This window comes from Stegodyphus dumicola, chromosome 1 (assembly GCF_044657685.1).
Source record: "Stegodyphus dumicola isolate Sdum_Otavi_A_Nest chromosome 1, ASM4465768v1".
NCBI classification, from domain to species: domain Eukaryota; kingdom Metazoa; phylum Arthropoda; class Arachnida; order Araneae; family Eresidae; genus Stegodyphus; species Stegodyphus dumicola.
Window position 1 is genome coordinate 234,501,629 of NC_140768.1, and position 21,825 is coordinate 234,523,453.

General features: G+C 32.6%; 1 protein-coding gene across 1 annotated transcript; it reads left to right on the forward strand.

Moving 5' to 3' along the window:
• The first annotated feature begins 1,366 nt into the window (after positions 1-1,366).
• Positions 1,367-21,396, forward strand: LOC118182983 (kelch-like protein 25). Its single transcript, XM_035352379.2, has 3 exons — positions 1,367-1,537; positions 13,987-14,204; positions 21,143-21,396. Exons 1-3 carry the CDS (start codon positions 1,398-1,400, stop codon positions 21,307-21,309), a joined length of 525 nt encoding a protein of 174 aa, XP_035208270.2. The 5' UTR covers positions 1,367-1,397; the 3' UTR covers positions 21,310-21,396.
• Positions 21,397-21,825: the final 429 nt, after the last annotated feature.

Genomic DNA, 21,825 nt, shown 5'->3' on the forward strand with positions numbered 1-21,825 from the left:
CGCCATCGGTGGGCAAAGCGATGGAGAAAGGTAAAGAAATCAGTGGCACTTACACATTGCAGTAAACACTGTTTTATTGAAATGAAGGTAATAGGCTATAGATAAAATTTAATGTAAATTAGAGATTTTAATTTGAAATCAGAAATTTTAATATTTAGTGTAAAATACGTAATATAATGAAATGATTAGTTCTACGACAGTAATTAGAAGTCAAAGATATCGCAATAACTAAAATTATCGTCAAGTATTCAGGGAAAGTGTCTTCCAAGAAATTGATAAATTACTGATTCTTTCAGTAAATATTTAATTGGCTGGCTGCATATTTGGATTTCATGTTTTTCCTCGTGTGTAACGGGAATCCGTCCTAGTTTCCCTTAGAAATCGCTCCATTACGTGGATAGCCCACGTGTGCTTTGCCGTAGTCAAGTAACTTAATCTAACGAACTTTGTTCTAGTGACATTATTTACATAACATAAATTTGCGTCACTCAAAATATTTAAGAAATCTAAAATTATTAATAGCTAAAAATAGCCGACTGTATGTAGATTGTTAAGTTCTTCAGCATTTAATGTCTTCAGCTTGCTTCGAAAATGCGAGATTATCAAGTAGATGAAAAAGATAAATTAAATTAAATGATTAAATTTGTAATACCACCATCTACTGAAAAAGGTTAGCAGTCTATGAGATTCAAGTTTTCAAGTATGAGTCAAGTCTAGGAACCTTCTGAAACAGCTATTCGTTTGAGAGCTCGACTTTATTCGTAGATGCTTCAGTTTGCTTCAAAATCCAAAATGTTGCATTTAGGATGGCATAAAGGGGGTGTTCAGCTAATGAAAAAGAACGTAGAACATAGATACCCAGAATCCATTTTTGCCATCGGGAGCATTAATGGATTGTAACGGATCGGGAGCAGTTCCTAATTCAAGTTTACAGTTGAAGAACCTGTTGGAAGGGAGTTGGAAATTTCGCAAATATTTCTGAATTAAATAGGCCTTTTATTCTGCTATAATACTTGCCTAAATTCCCAAAATCTGCAACATACTCAATATTTCTATAAACTTTGTGTCCATGATGGTATTCAGCCAGTTCCTTTCGCATTGCTTCCCAAGACCATCCACTTTCATTCTAAATAGTTGAATTATACACAATATGTCATTTCGAATAGCATAATTAAATATCGCAAATATTGCGACTGAAACCTTTCCTTCAAACTGGTTTCCAGGAAATGTTGCCGAATCTGATATGGTTTTTTAAGTTTTGATTATGATTGTTTATTTAAATTTAGTTCCTGAATTCAACTGATAACCTGACTTTGTTTTCTTTTTTCCTCAGGCTTCATAAAACTATGGAAATATATGACTTCAAACGAGATCGATGGCAATTACACACTTCGGAAATGTGTTGTGGCAAAAAGGCCATGGGCATCGCTGCATTAAACTGTAGAATCTGGGTCGGTGGAGGTCTCATTCAACCAGATAACGAAATCGATCTGCAAGCTACTGCGCAAATTGACTGTTACGATCCCAAAGAAAATAGGTAACTTTCCAAAAATGAAAGAGCAGACATTTCAGTATTCTTCCTTTTCTTATTTCTTTTACTGGAGGGGATGATTACAAAGGTTCCATTGTACACCGTGTCCACAGACCGTTTGGTCGTAAATATATACTACCAAATAAAAATGTTTTAAATGACGCAGACCTTTTTAATTTAATGAAATCAATTTTGTAAGAATGGCGAAGTCTAGCTCTTACTCCTTCCCTCAATCCCTAGACTTATATTTAGGAAAATTTTGTGTTCGTTATAACAAATAAAACACAAAAATTTTGACTCCTGTTACTCAAAATTTACGGAGACAGTTGGTATTAAAATCGGGAATCATATTCAGGGACCAAACACAAATTAAAGAGCAAAATATATGCATTTGTTATGTAAATAAAAATTCAGTATCATTTAGAATAAATTTTCTGATGTTAATAAAGTACGCAACGAGCTTTCGTACGCAGGTTATTATTAAAAATATTGATCAATGCAGCTTTTTTTTTTTTTTTTTTTTTTTTTTTTTTTTTTCAAAATGAAGATTTTTCACAGAATTTTATACTATTTGTGTGCTAAAAAAGATTGCCAGTCTTCAGTATTGGCTCAGGTCAACTCGTAATAGTATTTTCATAAATTAAAAGTGAAATATATCTATTCTTTAATGACTTTTTCATGTTTGTCAGATTATATTTCTAAAGTAATAAAACTTCGTGAGAACATTAACAAACTCATTTTCGGACTTAAAAAATTTCCTTTCGGTGTTAAAAAAAAAAAAAAAAAAAAAAAAAAAAAGAGAGAGAGAGAGGTAAAGATACCTTAGGCATAGCAAATGTAACAAAATTTTAGGTAAAGACATCAGTAAATCACAAAACAATGTTATTGAATCACACTTAAAGCGAAAAAAAATCAATCTCGAAGTGTTCTAATTCATTACCGACCACATATTGCAAATTTAAAATGCAGTTTTTGAAAATTTTGAAATCAAATATCTCGGTCAGTTTTTGTTACACGGGACTCAAACTTTTTTTTTTTTTTTTTGAGTAGACAATTTTCTAAATTTAGATATAGGGACTGGAGAAAAGTTAGATTTTGTATTTTATACAATTTTTTTAATTTAAGTACGAAAACATGAATATTTGTGTCATTTAAAACACTTTTGTAACTGAAAATGTTTGTCTAAGACCAACGGTTGCGAAAATAAAAGCCGCGCATGGATTTTTGTAAATACCGTGTTTAATTCGTTTTGAAATCTTCACAGTCGCCTCTGAGACAGAGAAGCTCTAATTTCAGCTAGTGACTGAAGTAAGTAATTTAAAATCTAAATAGTCATTCTGGTATACAGTTGTGAAAATCGTTGAAAATAAGTTATTCAAATACTATAAAAATTAAGCGTCTAAAAGAGAGAAAAAATGTTAACTCTGTTGCGAATAGAAACCGTTTCAGTAAGCCACACTATCATAGCTTCTTAATAAAATTTTAGGTTATCTCAACAGCGATAAATATTAATTTTCCGCCAAATAAATTTTATTATGTTTCTGATAGTAAAGATACATTATTTTTCTTCAACTATGCTTCTAGGAAATGTGTACTTTCTAAATAATTTTGCTTTTAAAAATATACCGTTCTTACTGCTATGAAACGTTTTACTTTCTAACAGGCTTTATGAGGAATCTAGTTATTCTAGTTATTCACAAGCTATTGAGTGCATATATTTCATGTGAAATATTTTATCTTAAATTCTTAAAATGCCAAAACTTGGAATTGCTTCATGTATTAAAATGGAAGATGGAATTCATAAAATTATGGTTCAAGCGCTGAAAGTTAAATTTAAATACTAATGAATCATATACAATACTCAAAACATTTTTTGTAAATGGCGATATATTCTTGCTTTTCTTAAAATTTAAGTGAATGTAGTAAAGCATTTTATTTCTTTCGATCATAGATGGAAAATCGTTTGCAAAAAATATTTGCGCTGTATTTTATTGTAAATAATATGGGCTTCTTTATTCATGTGGTCGATTTTTCAAACCACGCATAAATTGCTAAATTTACAATTTTTCACTAGATGGCGCCAGCAGATACTTCAGAATTGGTTTTCAATCTAATCCAAGCAGTTACTCAATGTTGAGCAACATTGAAGTTGGCGTATACTTTGACAACAATCACGAACTTGGTGAATTTAGTCAAGATTTTATACTGAAAGCAGTTTAATTTCAAACTAGATGTACACTGCTCAAAAAAAAAAAATGGGAGAGTGCTATATCTCCCGTTCAACTGGGCCGATTGACAAAATTCAAACTGCGATTTTCATGTCTCGAAAGCGCGACTTAGGATATATATTAGATTTATATATAGCACTATTCTAACATACGTATTTTGACACAAAATCGGACTTTTTCTGAAATAACATACCAATTTTTTTACATATTTCGATTCTACGACACAAATTATGCCAGAATACCAAGTTTTGTAAAAATCGTAAGAGTAGTTTTTAAAATATTAGCTTTCAAAATTTTAGCTCCTCAATGTTAATTGAATTTGGCAAATATTTATTAATATCTCTTTTTTTATTAAACTTTTTTGATTTTTCTCTCACATTTCGAAATTTAGGTTCATTCCAAATAAAATTTACCCATTTTTTGCGTTTTATTTTTTAAATTTCTATTTTTAAATAATTTTTATAAATTTTTCGAAAAAAATTTTGAATTATAACCTATAAAATTTATACCATCATCTTAAAGTAGGTGTATTTTTAAGCATATCTGCAAAAAATTAGACTTTTTTATTCAAAATTTTCTAAGATATACAAGAATTTACATATTTTTGCGTTTTTAAATTTGGCATCTTTTTTTTTGAGCGATAATAACGCCAGATGTGGTCTATGGATTTTTGTTACAGTGAATTGCCACAGCTATTTTTAACCTTAAATTTCAAGTAAAGTTTTACGGAGAATTAATTATATGACATTTTTTCCCTCAATGATGCGTAATAAATATTTATTAATACTATATGAAAAGCTATTTTTTTAAATTATAGATGATATTATTCAAATTTTTAACTATTTTTTTAAAATTTCTCTCTATCTTTAAAAAAAAATAATAATAAGAGTAAATTTTATGTAAGAGTAAATTTTTACTTTCCGCGTTTTATCGTCTGCTACTTTACTTCGCTTAAATCGAATTGTCTAAAACTGAGAATTTTCGTTTGATGTTTATTTGAATTTTATGACATTAACTGAGTAATTTACTTCTAAACAAACTGCTGCTTTTGAAGTGGCTGAAAGAGCAGCTGATACTATCATCCATATTTTTAAAGCGCAGTATATTTTTATAGAAATATAACATTTAGAATAATCATTTATATAAGTCAAATTATGATATAAACATACAACCCTCTAGAGACTGAATTTGTGGAAGTTCAATGGCTATGTAGAAATGATTTGCAGCTACTTAATGGCTGAATAAATCAGCAGCTTCTGTGGACGAGTAAGAATAATTATATAAACGACACACAACATTCTGGATTCAATTAACAACGAGGATACGATGTTTATTAAATGAATTTAAGAAGATTTAAAACATAAAAAATCAACTCATTTTTTATCCTAAAATGTATTTTTGTGCGTAGCGTATTTTCATTATATCCTTAAAATCCTAATTTGGAATGTAATTGTCAAGAACTGAATCCTAACCATCAGTAATATCTCGTAATAAGTAATTATTACGGTTATTAATAAATCTTTCTTATAAAGTAATTGCAAATATTTCAAAAAACTTTCTGTCTGAATGCAAATATTTTTCTGTGCAAATATTTTTAATTTTATATTAATCAAGATTTCACGCAATATTATTTATTTGCATTTCAATTCTTACCGTCAGTTCTAGTAGAATTTACAAATCAATTATATTGAATTAAGGATTGGATTGGATTGGATTGGATTATTTAATTATGGCAAAGCACACGAGGGCTATCTGCCTAAAGAGAGAAATGCCTTCGTGGAGGACTTTCTAAGGAAAACTGGCTCGTATACACGTTACACATGGGGAAAACCACGAAAACACCCATGCGGCCAGCCTGTTCGCAGGATTCGAACCTCGGACCGAACTACCAGTGTTCAGCGTTCTTACCGCTCCGCCGCTGCTAGGCTATTTAATTAAGGAATGACCATCTAAGTTTAGAAACAGCGTACCGTAACAGCAATTCAATTATTGGCGCCGTATCTTTCATGTTACTCCCGATTGGCAAGCTACATGATTTTTAATGAGTATTCGGGTTTTGCTAGTAACTTCCCTTGGAAATCGCGCTAAAACTAGGTTAGTTGGTTATTTGAACATGGGAACATGGGAGCTATTTGATTAAGATGCTTTCATAGAGAACCTTTGTAAAGGGAACCTACAAAACTACGAAAACCAACCATGCAGCCTGGGTTAGACTTCGCAACAAACAATTAGTATTTAACAATCTTCAAATGCTAGGCAACTGGTGAGGTTCCAATTAAATATCCAATTTAATATTTTATTTGTAAATATTTAAAATATTGTTGTATTCTTAGACACAAAAAGTAGAATTTAAGTTTTGTTAACTCGTTAGTAAACTACCAAGCCGTAGTGCAAAAGAATATTCAATTTCTTTTGCAATAATTATATTCACTTAATATTCTTGGAATATGAGCTAAAGAACGAACGTTCTCGGAAGATTAAAGAAGTGTTTAAATCCAGTGATATTACGTTTTGTCTTACAAGCTCAGGATTAAAACGATTCTGCAATTGCCCGAGTAGTTGACTTGTAAATGGCTGTGAATTAAGCAGATGACTTTTAATCTTACGTTTTCAGTCAGAAAACGTACTCCAAATGTTTTGTATTGCATGACAATGCATCTTTTTATTATTCAATAACCAGTCGGAGAACCGCTTGTGTTCCGAAAATAAGTATGTGGACTCAATCGTCCTGCATGTTCTTCAAATTTGTCTTCTAGTGATTTTTTTTCTTTCCCAAAAACTAAAGTTGCCTCTCAAAGGAAAGTTTTTTGACACTGAAGAGACAAAAAGAGTATGACATCTACTTTTAAAGGCATGTCAAAAACAGATCTCTACAAGCCTTCTCTTCCATTACATGTTGTGCAGTCAGACAAAAAGTTGCATCAGCGTAAATTTTATAATCTATTTTTACTACACTCTGATTACTTTATTAACATACAGTGAATATATACAAAATCTTTTAGTTCAGCTTAAGTAATTCGGAATTTTTGACGGAATTGTTGTCGGAACTAGGACTTAGAAGATAAATCAAATTAAATATATCGATAACCCAATAAATTCAAGGTCGAAGTTTCAATATTTTATTTTGGGAGGCATAGGAAGTTTTTTCAGTTTTGGTCCATTATCATAAGTATATTTGCTTCGATTCTTTATTTCTCCATAAGAGCGAAAAATTTACGCATGGTATACATATAACGCATAGCTTCAAATTAAAATTTAATAATATACAGAGGGGTTATAATTAAAGTTCCACATTGAAACGTTCATAAAAGGAAAACTACTGGATCAAATGTTATCAAACTTGGTAATCGTGTAAAGGAGGTCATGGGAATTTAATTTCCGCGAAAAAAAGGAAGTTCGAAACCTCACCACCAGGGGGGAAATGGCGCTGTATGCAATATTGTTAAACGAAATATGGGTCGAAATCTAACTTAACCTTTTGTTACACGGGTTTAATATGTTGTATACCCTTAAGAAACTTTGAAGTAGGCAAATTACAATTTAAAAGCGTTAAATTCGATTAAAGTCGTGTGCGCCATCCGTGTAAGTGAGAAATTCGTCCATGAAAACCACGAATTAGCGATTAGAAAATGTGAGATCGCAAATCACTCGCACAAGTGCGTACAATCTGGAAATCGTTTTCTTACAGATCGCTAATTTTTAATTTCTGAAGCCTGAATTCGGCCCTTAAACATGAAGATACTGGTTCAAAACGCTTTTAATCGATTTGGGCCAAAGAAATCCCTCATGTTATCTATCTAGTTTCATTGCATTCTCCTACCGCATTCGATTGCATAGCAGTCATTCCGCATTGTTTAGTATTGAATGACAGCTAGTTATAACTGAACCATTTTTCTCTGAAGAGCAGTCGACAGCTGGACCACTGTGATTGCAGCTCACTTAGAGTCAATGTTAAAATGTTTCGTGATACATGAACTGCAATAACGTGGCATTTTAGATACTACGATTTTTATGCAGGGCTGGGCCCCACCTCACGTGTGTCGCACAATTACTTAGGCAACATTTCACGAATGAACGTCTTATAGGCCGACACTTCCCCTCTTCACACCAGACCTCAACCTCTGTGACTTTTGGCTATGGGGTTATCTCAAAAGCACTCTTTATGGTGATAATCTAAACAATTTGGCAGAAATGAAAAATGTGATACACTGACATGTCCGTAACATTCCTCCTGATATGCTAAGAGCTGCTGTTGAGAATGCAGTAACAGGATTCAACTTGCTTTCGGAAAATGCTGTACGCTACATTGAACGTGCTTTGTAACACGTTTCAGAAAATATTAAACACATTTTAAACAGATGTTTTCGTGTCTTATTTCAATTAGCAATATTGTATACAGCGCCATTTTCCCCCTGGTAGTGAGTTTTTTAACTCTTTTTTTTTTTTTTTTTTTTCCCGCGGAAAATAAATTCCCATAACCTTATTTACACGATTCCCAAGTTTGATAACATTTGGGCCGGTAGTTTTCCTTTTCTGACCATTTCAAATTGAAGCTTTAATTATAACCACCATGTAAATTAAACTTTAAAAGTTTGACAGTTTGGTTCAAGTCCAGGCTTTAAATATATATATATATAATCTTTTATATTAATCCTCTTAGAAAGAATGTTTTAAGAAGCTAATTTTTCTCTCGCGTTATAGATTGTATAAAAAAAACATGATCTTTAATATGATTTAGATTGTTTCAGCCGATATAAGAATGGGTCACTCGGTGGTACAGAATAAACCCTGCTGGACTGTTTTATTTCTTTGTCATTTAGCAAAAATCTTTTAATTAAAATATTTATCGTTTGGACTTCGCTTTAAACTTTATTTATAGTTAAAATGACTAGAAAATGAAAAGCTGTCTTCAGCTGAAACGCAATTCATGTAATTGATATTTTAAAAAATTGACAAGAATGTAAAATTTATGGAAGTCTAGCAATCAAAAAATCTTAATTTTCTTGTGTGAGCACTGAAAATAACTGTAGAAGGAAAGAAGAAAATGAGGGAGAAAAGTAAGCAAACATTTGCAAGGAAATTTGGCTCTCAGACATACCAAGGTGTTTCAAAAAGGTGAACGCTTTTGAATATACTTTCAGGATACTTCAAAGAATTTAGGCGTTCAAAGAGAAAACACTTGGACGTGTACACCAGCAAATACCATCAATTGAGCTTGTGTTAGCAGAAAAGACAAAAACGATATCATTGCAGATTAAAGTGAAGAGCGACTGGTTTTAGACTATATGGTTGTATAAATTTGAATTACGTTATAGAACATCATATCGTATCATAAACGGAGAATCCCATTATTTTCTCAGTCGAATTATTTGAAGATTCAGGAGTTTATCCAGTATTGTATGTGGATGTCACCTAAAGGCATTTCTTTCCCTCCTGATGAAACAGCGGACGAGCGGTAAAGTCGCTGAACACTGGTAGTTCGGTCCGAGGTTCGAATTTAGGCAGATAGCCCTAGTGTGCTTTGTCATAATTTAATAAACAAAAACCTCTTGATGAAACCAGTCTTTCTTTTCATCTCATACCTTCAAAATGTTTAGCCTCTAAAGACTGATAAAGGCTCTGACGAAATACTTCGTGAAGAACTCTCTAAGGGAAATCAACCGTCATACATAGTACCCATGAGAAAATCCGCGAAATCGCCCATGCAACCAGCCCGTTTACCGGGATTCGAACCCCGGAGGGAACTACCAGTGTTCAGCGACTTTACCGCTCGGCCGTTTGTGGGCCTTTATGAAGTAGAAGGCGATAACTTTGTTTAAAATGATTATCAGAAATATCAAGATATTTCGAAAAGTTGAATGCTTTTTAATATACTTGCAGAATGCCTAAAGAAAAAGAGCAAGAATAAAGTAGAATGCCTAAAGAAAAAGAGCAAGAATAAAGTAGAATGCCTAAAGAAAAAGAGAAGAAAAAAATAAATTTTTTGGCGTAAAATTTAGTATTAGTATTTTTTTAAAAATTTAAAACCTTTTAATCTTATGATATTTGATTCTTGCGATTTCAAAAATAAAATATTTGACTAAAATATGAATAACATTTTAAGAAACCAAATGTAGGACAAAATTGTGTAAAGCAATGGGCACAATGATAAAACTGTTTAAAGCAGTGTATGCAAGTCATCCTAAGTTAAAATGTCGGTTATACACCCTCTCTTATTTATATATATATCTTTTCTGAATGGAACATTGAATGCGTGTTAACTGTGCTTTACTGTATTTTCTCTTTTAATATATGCAGTTTTCAAACGCATCATAGTCTGGGTTACAAAGTATTCTTCCGAAAGAAACGCAATTCAAATAAATAAAATAAAATTGTGGAAAATTTATATTAATAAATATATTTTAAATGCTCAGTTCGAAGGAATAAGTAGAAAATTTTAAAACAACTATCTGAAGAGACAATGCAAAACAAACAATTAAAATAAAAGTATAAAATAAAAAAAATTACCTAAAATAATAACTATGATAAAAAATATATATAAAGAAAACTATTTGAAAATAACAAACTCTGCACCTTTATTTTCGCAGTTCGAATATGTAAATAGTAATGTTTAAAACAGTTATTCGAAAAAAAAAAAAAAAACATGCAACTTAAACGATTAAAATAAAATTCGAAAAAGAAAAAATTACTTAAAATAATAAGTTATAATTAAAAATATAATATAAAGAATATTATTTGGAAAGAAGGAACGATGGTGACTTTGTTTCCTCTTACGGGAAAGGAAAGTAGGTTGCATATATTAAGGAATTCGCCAAGTGAACTAATTTTGGCCCAAACTGAATAAAAAGCGCCAACATAAATTGTTGAATTTCTCCGTAAATTTCGCTCCAAATTTTACAAAATTTCATATTTAGGCGTAATTTTAGACGTAGAATCGAAATATGTAAAAAAATTGGTATGTTATTTCAGAAAAAGTCCGATTTTGTGTCAAAATACCTATGTTAGAATAGTGCTATATATAAATCTAATATATATCCTAAGTCGCGCTTTCGAGACATGAAGAACGCAATTTGAATTTTGTCAATCGGCCCAGTAAAACGGGAGATATAGAACTGTCTTTTTTTTTTTTTTTTTTTTTTTTTTTTTTGAGCTGTGTACGTCTACGGCTAGAATGTTAAATGACAGTCGTCACTTTATTTGTGCCACAGTACTTCTGTATTTTTCTTTAAATCGAAAGCTGCAAAAAGGGGACAGGGGGGAAGAAGCAACAGAAAATTCTTCTAAAAATACTAAATATATAATACAATGAGGGCAGAAAATGATGATGATGGAAACAAAATTAAGGTGGTTCGCAGAATATACTAATTTATAAAACTGGTTTTCACTTGAAAAATATTTGAAGAATACTGCATTAACTAATTGCCATGCTGCTAGAGTTCGCTATAATGATAATATACCTGGTTAATTAACATAATGCTCTGGAGATTATTTTAATCCTCTTTTTCCACTAACCATGGGAGGAAGCTGATATTCTTAATTGTTCGCCTGAAATCGAGCGCAGGTCAGAACTACCAGTGTTCAGCGACTTTACCGCTCGGTTACTGGTGAGCCAGCATAAATTATGAAAAATATCATATTCTACTTTATACTTGAATTGAAAACGTATTTGCATTCACTTACTCATTGCATTTCAAAAGTCTGCTGAAGGTTCTATCGCGTTGCCAGCAAACCTGATGTAGAGTTTTTATATTACTTGGAGTGGTTTCGTTTTAAACCAAATTTATGTTTTGTATTGTAGTAATATCTCAGGTTCAGTGTATTTTATGATAATATTGTTCAGTTATCAAAGTTATTGGTTCTTAATTCTGAATTCATATGAAGAAATTTTATTTGGCAGTTTATTATTGTCTTAGTTTATCTTTATGCATTTTTTCTAAATTGAATGGTTCTTCTTGATATTGTGAATCTAATTGAAATTAATTGTGCATAATACAGTAATGTATGTATTATATTTTGTTTGTTTGTACCATAGATTTATTTAAATTAGTTGGACTCAGTTTTGAAAGCATTTCGTATTTTCAGTACAAATTATGAAAGTATACTCGGTTTATTGTTTGAATGCTATAGGTACTACTTGTGACATGCTTTCTTTAGGGTTTATTAATGACTATGTTACTTATGTCCTTGTGTTCTTGAAGGCCTTGTATGCCACTGTAAACTTATTTTGCTTAGTGATAATAAAAGCTTCTGGAGGCAGGGGCTTTAATCCGTGTAAGGCAGACATCATGTCAGCTAGGTAATGGAGCCCCTGTTCTCTGGTTAACAATCTGCTGAAGGTAATAGCAAGAATTAATTCTCTTCCCCACAGTTTCATCAATAATTATTGAAATTAGTTGATGATGGGGAGATTTGTTTGTCGATATTATATTCCAAATTTCCGTTTTTTTTTCTTATAGACTGCATACATGAAGAGCCGCTTTTTCAGCTCCTAAAATTCTGACGAGTTTTTTTTTTTTTTTTTTTTTTTTTTTTTTTTTTTTTTTCCTAAAAGAATTTACTATTGTGCTTCGGAAAATTTGTAATGTCCTATCCTATGTAAATCAACTTAGTTCTATTAAATTTGTTTAGACTCTCCGTTTTCGAAAGTAACACGAAATCCTAAGAAAGCTTTAAATAGCCTTTTTTACTTGAAAATTGAACTTAAAAACTGCACAACTTGTGCGTACAAATTAAACTCCACCACTTACTTGTTATATTAAATAACAGAACATTGAATTCGCAAATTTAAATGGATTCGTAGGAGGAGACTATAATGGCATAACTAAGCGTTAGTGCAAAGTGAACTGCGCGATGTAACTTCTGCTAGCAAACTGGCTAAGACCGGAAAACTAGTTTAGCAGAGCTCGGTGTAAGGAAGTACAGTTGGCGAGCTTCAATTGACAAAAGCTCTAACTCTAAAACTTTCAAGAACTTCGCCGTTATTGTACTTACGCTTACTGGTGACTGCTAATGAAAAGCACAAAGGAAAATATAGATCCAACTCAAAATAAAATAAGTTCATGACCAGATACCGTGAAAATTGTGAGCCATTATTTTAATATTATCAGCGCAGAATCATCAAAATCTGAAAATATCAAACGTATAATACGCACGTCGATGCCTAATAACTTAAAATGCTTAAATAGTAATGATTAATATATTTATGATAAATCAGTTGTTAGGCACAGAGTCTCGTATCACACAACTCCAAACACATTTACATAAAACAGAGCTAATTTGTAGCTCATCTCTGCATTTTACTGCAGGGATATGTGATTATTATCATTATTATTATTTACTATTATTTTTATTCAGTCTAGTTATTATTATCATTACTGTTTCTCCTAGGTCCACCAGCGGCCGAGTGGTAAAGTCGCTGAACACTGGTAGTTCAGTCCGAGGTTCGAATCCCACGAACGGTCTTCCTTCATGGGCGTTTTGTGGTTTTTCCCATGTGTAACGTGTATATTGGCCAGTTTCCCTTATAAAGTCGCTCCACGAAAGCATCTCTTCCCTTAGGCAGATAGCTCTCCAGGCTTTGCCATGATCACAAAAACCAAACCACCTACTGCTGCTGCTGCTTCCACTACTATAACTATTACTTCTATTTCATTGCTATTCAGCCTAGCCTGTTCAAAAATTGATAATTTTTCCGGACATTACTATTGACAAACTTTGCTCTTGCTAAAGCCATTAATAAAAATAAATAAATAAATAAATAAAATAAAATAAGAAATATTTTTACAATATTTAGCTTAGTAGTTTAAGTGAATAACATTTATTTCAAATTACTTGTGCTCTTCTAGCAACAGCGGTACGTGTTACAATTACATGAATTTACGGTTACAGTTACAACAGTTGATAACACAGCAGTAGCAGTTCTGTTACATCATGAAACGATGATATGCATGGTATTGTTGAAAAATTCTTTACAGGCTTTACTAAATGCTAATTTTTGAATGAATCTTTTGGAATCCGAAAGCTGAAAATATCAAATAGCAATATACTTGTAATTTTTAACATAATTTCAGGATATAAATTTTTTATCGGAACAAAAATCGTAAGTTTGTAGGCTTTTGCCAAAAGATAAATAGTGAATCCGAGTACAATTTGCATTCTGAATTCAGCAAAACAAAGTCATTTCTTTGTATATTTCTATTCACCAAAATTACTTTATATCTTTAAAAGGTGGTTATTTAACTTGTACTCTCTGCCAAGTCCTCGCTGCTACTGTAATCTAATAGTTTGGAGAGGAAAGTTATATTGCATTGGTGGTAGTATCCTCTTAAAGCACGAAAACGTAAGTCCGACGGATGAAGTATGGGTCTTCAATAACGAGACGAAAATTTGGGAAGAAGGCACTTCTTTGCCAGAACCTCGCATGGGCGTCATAGCCGTTAGCTGCGGTAAAGTACTTTAGTTTTAATCATATTTGTTACTGTGTTGTATTGATCAGATTTTTTGTTTTAAATGTATGTCCTATCATAGTCGAAATAGCACTGAAAGTATGAATGTCTCAATAATTTTTTACAGTATCAAGGGTTCTTTGTAGCCCAACTACAAATAAAATCATTATGAACGATATATATAACCACTATGTCCGATCAGTAAAGGGTACTTACGCACTAACGGAACCACTTTAGTAAAAGTTGCCAGATTTTCAGAATGTACCAAACTCTGGCAACCATGCGCATAACTATTCTTCCGACAACCCTGGTCATAGCAATCCTTCATGCGGCGCCGCCATTTTCGTATGTGTTCTTTTTTGTTGCATTAAAAGTTACAGCGGTTTTTATAAGGAAATCGTGATATTTTTTGCCTTAAATTTAGTTTTAAAATATGAGATAATGTGGAATACGCCAGCAATGGAAGAAAATGCGTTAAAATTTCTGCAGGAATGAAGAATTTTGCTGAACACCTTTTAAAGGGAACAACAAGGAAATGCATTTCCTAGACAGCTGCTGTTGCCGGGGGGTTGCCACGAAGCTGTGTCTCCTCATTTATTTGATGGTCTTTATCTTTTAATTTTTTTTTTAATGCCAAAACAGATCGCTGTGTACGGACGAAAAATAGCGCAAAAAATTTAAAAAAGATTCGAAGAAGAATCGAAGTGTTTTTTTTAAATATATACCGTAATTCTTATTTAATAATTCAAATTTGTATTTTAAATTAACAACGTATGTTTTCTTTTCATATGTTGATAATGTTTATCGACTTAGATAAATATCTATAAAAATCTTCCTAAGTTTAACCATCTTTCTTGAAAAATAAATAAATGAATAAAAAATGCGGTGCAAAAGCCACCAACTTTTAACTTTTCACCCGCTAAAAAATCGCCAAATTGCTTCAAAACACTTAAGCATCCAGTAAGGTTTCGTTTGAAATTAAAACAAAGCTTAAACGAGTAAGTAAACTTTACCGAAACATTAACCGTGACCGTTTTCGATTACATCAACGTTTTAGAAACACTAATTTAGAAAATTCGCAATGCTGTTATGGAAATGGAAAGACTTAAGGCAGGATTCTCAATTAAGCAATTAGCTAATGTGTTGTATGCGGGTGCGTGCGTCACTGTTCTGTGTTGTTTCGTTTATGAAAACGAAAACAAGCTTAGCCTTTACTAAAGATTCGTTATAAGTCATCTTAGAACTACAACATCCTGCGATTACAATGTCATCAACTTCAAATGATTAGCGCATTGTTATTGGCAGGGTCGGATTAAGACTTTTAGAAGCTCTGTAGGCTTTCATTTATTTTTACTAATAGTTATTTTAATTCGTTAACCTTTTCTGTCTTCTCTTATTCCCCTCGCGTTTCCTCGTCAGTTTGTAAATGAGTTAGGGTGAACGAGTGTATTTAAACTGATGTAGGGAAACGTTTAGTCAAAGCGTAGTCTCGCTATTGTAAACGCACGTTTGTATCTACCAGCTGCTAACCTCGATTATTGGCTTCGCATTCTTGCTTCCGAATTATTATCCTGCCCGTGTAGTTACTGGTTTGGTTTGTGTATTTAATTATAGCAAAACAGGCGAGAGTTATCTGCCAAGGGAAGGGATGCCTTCGTGGAGAAATTTCTAAGGCAATTGGATCTTATACACGATACACATGGGAAAAACACAAAAACATTTAGATAGCTATCCCGTTCGCCTGGATTCTGTAACCCAGGTCGGAACTACCAATGTTCAGCCACTTTACCGCTTGGCCGCTGATGAGTGGTGTAGGTTCGGAGTCAACCTGTTAGATTGAACTAAATTGTGTAGTCTTGTGATACTCTTACATTTAAATTAAGTCTTACGTTATCTTTTAAGATTCTGATCGCAAGTGGTCGTTGTCTGTAAGCACGTAAGTCCGTTCCGTCTGTAAAATTTTGTGTTTAATAAAGGAGTCTTTTACACTCTTACTCTGTATCATTCATATTCAAGTCTTTGCGAGAAGTCGCAGGGATTGAAACTTAACGTAGATCTGGTTACATTGCATGATAGCTAAGAAGACTAGATCCAACAGCCCTAACCATTTAAAAGATTTGAGTGCCCCAAGGACATTTACGGTTCTTTTTCCGCATTTCTTCTCTCTTAGCTTAGCTGCACCGTACATTCCATGATAAAATCGGCGATAAAATTTGTGGTGCCCTTTTTTATGATTCCTGGGTACCTTTCTGTGGTGTCCCCTTTGTCTGATGCCCTAAGCACACGCTTATTCTGCTTAATAATTAATTTAGCTCTGATTATCGGCTAACGGAAACTGCTACTGCCGAATGGTGGTGCTGACTATCTCTGGCTATCATACGAGTAGTAAAATCAATGCACAACTGTACTGTGAAGCGAAGGCTGAATGCCAAAGGACTATGATCGTCATCAGTTTGTGCCCTTTTGAACTCTAAGAACAAAGAAACATCATTGAATTCATAAACAAGAGTATTAAATGACTGAAGTGCTCGCAGCCAGCCCAATAATATTGTTACGAATTTTGTTTGTAATTATTTTTTGCAAATTATATATAAATTTACAGTTTCTTTTGTATAATATAACATGAAATGCCTCAATAGACAAAGGGAAAATAACATTACAAGGGCAAGTACATTTAACACTGACGTAAATGTTGTCTCCTAAATTGGCGAGATATCGCCAAAGTGGTGTCGTATTTTTGTCGCTAAACACGGCAATAAATCGCCAAAAGTCGTTGAATTTGGCGATTACTTGGCGTCATTTTGGTCCGTTCCCTATATAACTGTAATTGGTATTGTAACTGAATAACTAATTGATCCTTATATGTAATTTTAAATGTATCCGGCCAATATATTGCAACTTTTAACCGTATATGCCTTCCAATCATTTCAAGTTCTCAGTGGCGGGGTAAAACTCTAAGATTCGGAAAGAGCATCATTTCTCAGTTTTCCAGCTTAGAGTTGAGTTCGGAATATTGAGAGATCTCCGCGTATTGAGATTGTCCTCTTTATATGCGCTTAGCACTGCTTTGTGCTTGACGTTCTTTAGTAGGCCTGAAGTGTAACTACTGATTGTGGTCTGTGATACTGGGAAGAACTGTACGAGTATTTTTGGTCAGCAAGTAAGTTCCAAAATTGTGAAGGATTTCTATTGGAAAGAGTATATTTAATCGAGTTGTCATCGGTTCTGCGTGTCTTCAATCCATCACGAACCCGTACGCACTAATGTAATTAAAATGTTTTTAATCGTAACAACATGATACTGTCGGCTGGGTGTCTTCCTGTTTGCGCGGTTGTCGAAAACGTTCCTGTTTGCGCGAAATCATCAATCTTCATTAGCTCCCCCCCCCCTCTTCCAAAGGGGTTCCATAATGGGAGGCCGACTGGGCGTTGGCCTCTTCCGAAATGTAGGAAAGCAAAAAATTTTTAGATTTAAAAAAAGAATTTTTAAAAGAAACAATCGAAAGATATTTACGAAGTCTGAGTCTTTGTATATTTTTGCATAAATGAAGTACTGTTTTTAAACGGGATAAGATGTGCAAACTCTGCGATGATTTTGGCAATGAACTGAAAGATCGTTTCCTAAAGTAAAAACAGTATTCTTCCGAAATTCTGCATAAAGGTGAACTATAATAAAATCTCAGAATATATATTCGTTGCGAAAAGAAAGGCAGATGAGAAGAAAATATACCTCGAATATCAAGGCAACTTCTGAGAAAGCTTTGTCCTAGCCAAAAGAAGCTTTTTTTTTCCTAGCTGTAAATTGTAAAAGTCATAATTCAGAAATATAACATCTGAATCTCGATTGAATGGACTTGCTTTACTTGCATTCATCGGAATATCCAAATACATTAATAGAAACCATTGATAAATTTATTAATTATCAAAGGTAAATTTGTTAGTTTCAAAGATTTAATTCAGAAATTCCAGAAGCGCACGATTCAGCAGTGATTGTATATATTTATCATACTAATTTAAAATAATTAATTATAGGTATATACTTGTTAGTAATTATTGATAGTAAATATAAATAGTTAAAGAGTATATTTTAAATCATTTATTTTTATATACACATCTGTATTTGTATATAATGAAATTGCTAACTATTATCAACTTATTTGATATTATTTCATTTTAAAATGCTCTATTTCTAAATTTCCTGTTCATCTAGCTTCTTTTTTAAGAGAAACTGTACTTTGTGAGTCACTTTCAATTCCAACTGTAAATGCGATTCGCAAATTAATTTATTCGTATGGTGGCAATATTAAAAACTTCGGAAACACTGGTTCAACAGTTGTAACTGAAGAGTAAGTACAATCAGCTTCTTTAAGGGCAAATATCAAACGACTTTAGTTTACTCTGACGATGGATATTTAAAAAGTGGAGAATTCAGTATTCGTCGAATATTGCGATCTTCTGATAATCCCTTAAAATTCGTGCTTTCGAAATCTCTGATAATCCCTTAAAATGCATGCTACGATTAGAAAATTTAATAAGTTTGATTACAGTGTGACGTTATTGGGTTTAATTAATGCAGCAAACGTGAAAAATATGCAGTGCCCTCCCCGAGTCTCGAACCCTGGTCCTCTCGAATACACGCCCGAGTATGCTTCCAATTAATACCGAAGGCATGCGGAAAGAAGGCAGAAAATACCTTATAACTAAAATTATCAATTTAATAACAGAGAAAATCCAACCTTCCTTCACACTTTTCCAGGCTTAGGACTGGGAGTAAAAATACTGCCGTGTTTAAAAGTTGTATGATGTTAGTCACTTTCCCCCTTTTTTTTTTTTTTTTTTTTTTTTTTTTTTTAATTATTATTAAGTTATTTTTAGAGAAAATTTTCATATGTTTTAATCTAATTTTTGTAGATAAGAAAAAGATAATAGGCACTTTCTTATATTTTGTGATGAGTAAAATTCCTGCATAATACGTTGGATTCTTTTCTCTTTTTTGACAACACTTGTTTTCCTTCTTTTCCCTTCTAAATTTACATAACGACGATCTATAAAATAATCACTTTCTTTAGCTTCGTTTTTCAAAAATTTTATCAGTTCTAGAGTTTTAGGATGGATTTTCCTAATAACAGAATTTAATTTATGATGCCATCCTTCAACAATATTATTTGTCCTGTGCAATTTTTTATTGCAATTCCACATATGTATAGTTACGACGTCGTTTTCAAGCCCCTGCTTGACAAAGTAATCATAAAATGCCTCTAATCTTGTATTACGAGGTGAACTTTCTTGTATACACAGCCAACCATCATCGACATATTCCGCGGGTATCTATGCAAGGGACGCGCACATTCTGAGATGGGTTCTAATTTCTTCATTATGCCTATATTCGTTAACAAGTCCCAAGTCAAGAATCTTTCTCCACAGACACTGATTTAAGTGGAAATTGCAACCTCTTATATTTAAGGAAGGAAAAATATTTTTCAGCGAAATTATAACTGCAATTTCAAAATCCATCACAATTTCTTTAGGATCCCAATCAGAAATATGATTTTTAATTAAACGAAATAATATTTTATAAGTCTGCTTTAGCTTATCGGGAAGTAAGCAAAACAACACAGGAACAACATTAATCTCGTTAGAGGTACTTCCAATATCAACATGGATAGTATAAATTTGAGAGAAAGGCTTTGAGCAACTTTTAAAAGTTCCATCCATAAAGAAAGTTTTGCCGATTTTCATTGCTTCCCTCCCCTTCTTTACTTGAAAATACCAAAATTCGGCTATCTTTCATCGAACAACAAGAAACTAAAGTTATCTTCCATTGCTAATAATTCATTAGGAATTTCTAAATCTTCCATACATGTAGCTTCTCGATCGTATCCTTCGGCACTTTGCCTAAATTTGTATAGAGCTGTTTTAACACTTGAAAACTGCGGAATATTGGTTAATATGTCAAAGCCTAGATTGTATAGTTTTCCAACTTCTTCATTGTAAATTTGAGAAAGTGGAACATTTTCTTCTTTCGCTCTCATTTTTGCTACAAATGTTTGTTTTTTTACTAAAGAATGTGCTGTATCAGGTTGACATAAATGAATTTTTTCTTCTAAAACAACTTCTTCCTTGGTCTTAATTGAGCTTTTGCAGCTTTTAGTTTTTTCATTTATGCAAATCCAATAAACTACATTTTCCTTATTTCTATTCCGAATTCAATATTGATAACCTTTGTAAAGGGCTAAAGGTTTTTCCTTTTAGTTTCAATAATCTCTAAAACATCCATACTGATTTAGGTACGAAAAATAACAGCTAATACTAAAGATTTTAAAGTGGAATGAAACTAAAGATTTCGACAGGAGCCTAAACTAAGACACGTCTTCAGTCTTGACGATGACTAACTTCACAAAGAATTTGCCCAACTCTTCTTAATGACTCATCCTGACATCCCCTGAGGAACTTTGGGAGGGGGAATGTACTCCCCGATTTCGCGCAAACAGGAAGATTTTTTAAAAACGCGCAAACAGGAATCTCGGAAACAGACCTAAATCGTCGGCTGAATGCATTATGCGATATCCCCCCCCAACTGCATGGCATGTGTTCATAGAAGATAATATAACCCTGTGTAACGTATATACGAACCAATTTCCCTTAGAATGTTCTCCACGAAGACATTCCTCCCCTTAGTCTGCTTTGCCATAATTAACTAAACCAAACCATACGTGCTCAGCTATCTCTGAACCTTATCAGTTAATGATAGATTAATATTTATAATCGATCAGTAATTATTTCCTATTTTAGTGAGTATTAGCGTCAAAAATTTGGGTATTAGCGTCAAACATATTTTGAGCGGATGTGAGAAACAACATAAACAAATTACGGAATACATTTCATTTTGCTTTTATCATTTATTCCTGGATAAATTGCATTTTTTTAATATTATTTTAGGTGACAGATTGTACATTTTGGGAGGCTTTGATTCAAAGGAGAATATTGCCATTCGTAAAGTGAATTTCCTTGCAACTAGTGCCATCTCTTGGGAAGCAGCAGCTTCAGTCCCAAGTCATCTGCTGGGTTTTGCGACTGTCAGTTATCAAAAAGGAACGATGCATTAAAAAATAGTTTCTCCTTGTTCTAAAGCAGAGAATTTTCAAATATGTGATATATTGCTAATTTGAGATATATGTAATGACAAAGCCGTTCTAAAAGGCTTAGCAATTGAGAACTTAAAGATTAATAAATTAAAACCTTTTTTTTTTTTTTTTTTTTTTTTTTTTTTAATAAAATTGCAATTATTTGTTCATTTACGTTTTGTATATGAAATAGGTTTTAGCTAACCTTAAATTATTATGTCACAAATAGGAATTTGAAGTCACTTAAGTTAAACAAGACAAAATGCACCTCAAATAGATTGAACTCCTGAAAATTTTCGAATAATTATAATACCTATGTACCCAAACGCAAATTTATATATATCTTATATAGTAATTGGTCTAAAAATTGTAATATTCGAAAGGAAAAAAAATAATGTGAAGTGTTAGTACATTGTTCCTTTTACCCCTCGGGTCGATGAACTATTAAAGGGAGTCATTGATGATCAAGGAGTCCATAGCCGAATATGCATCGCCAAT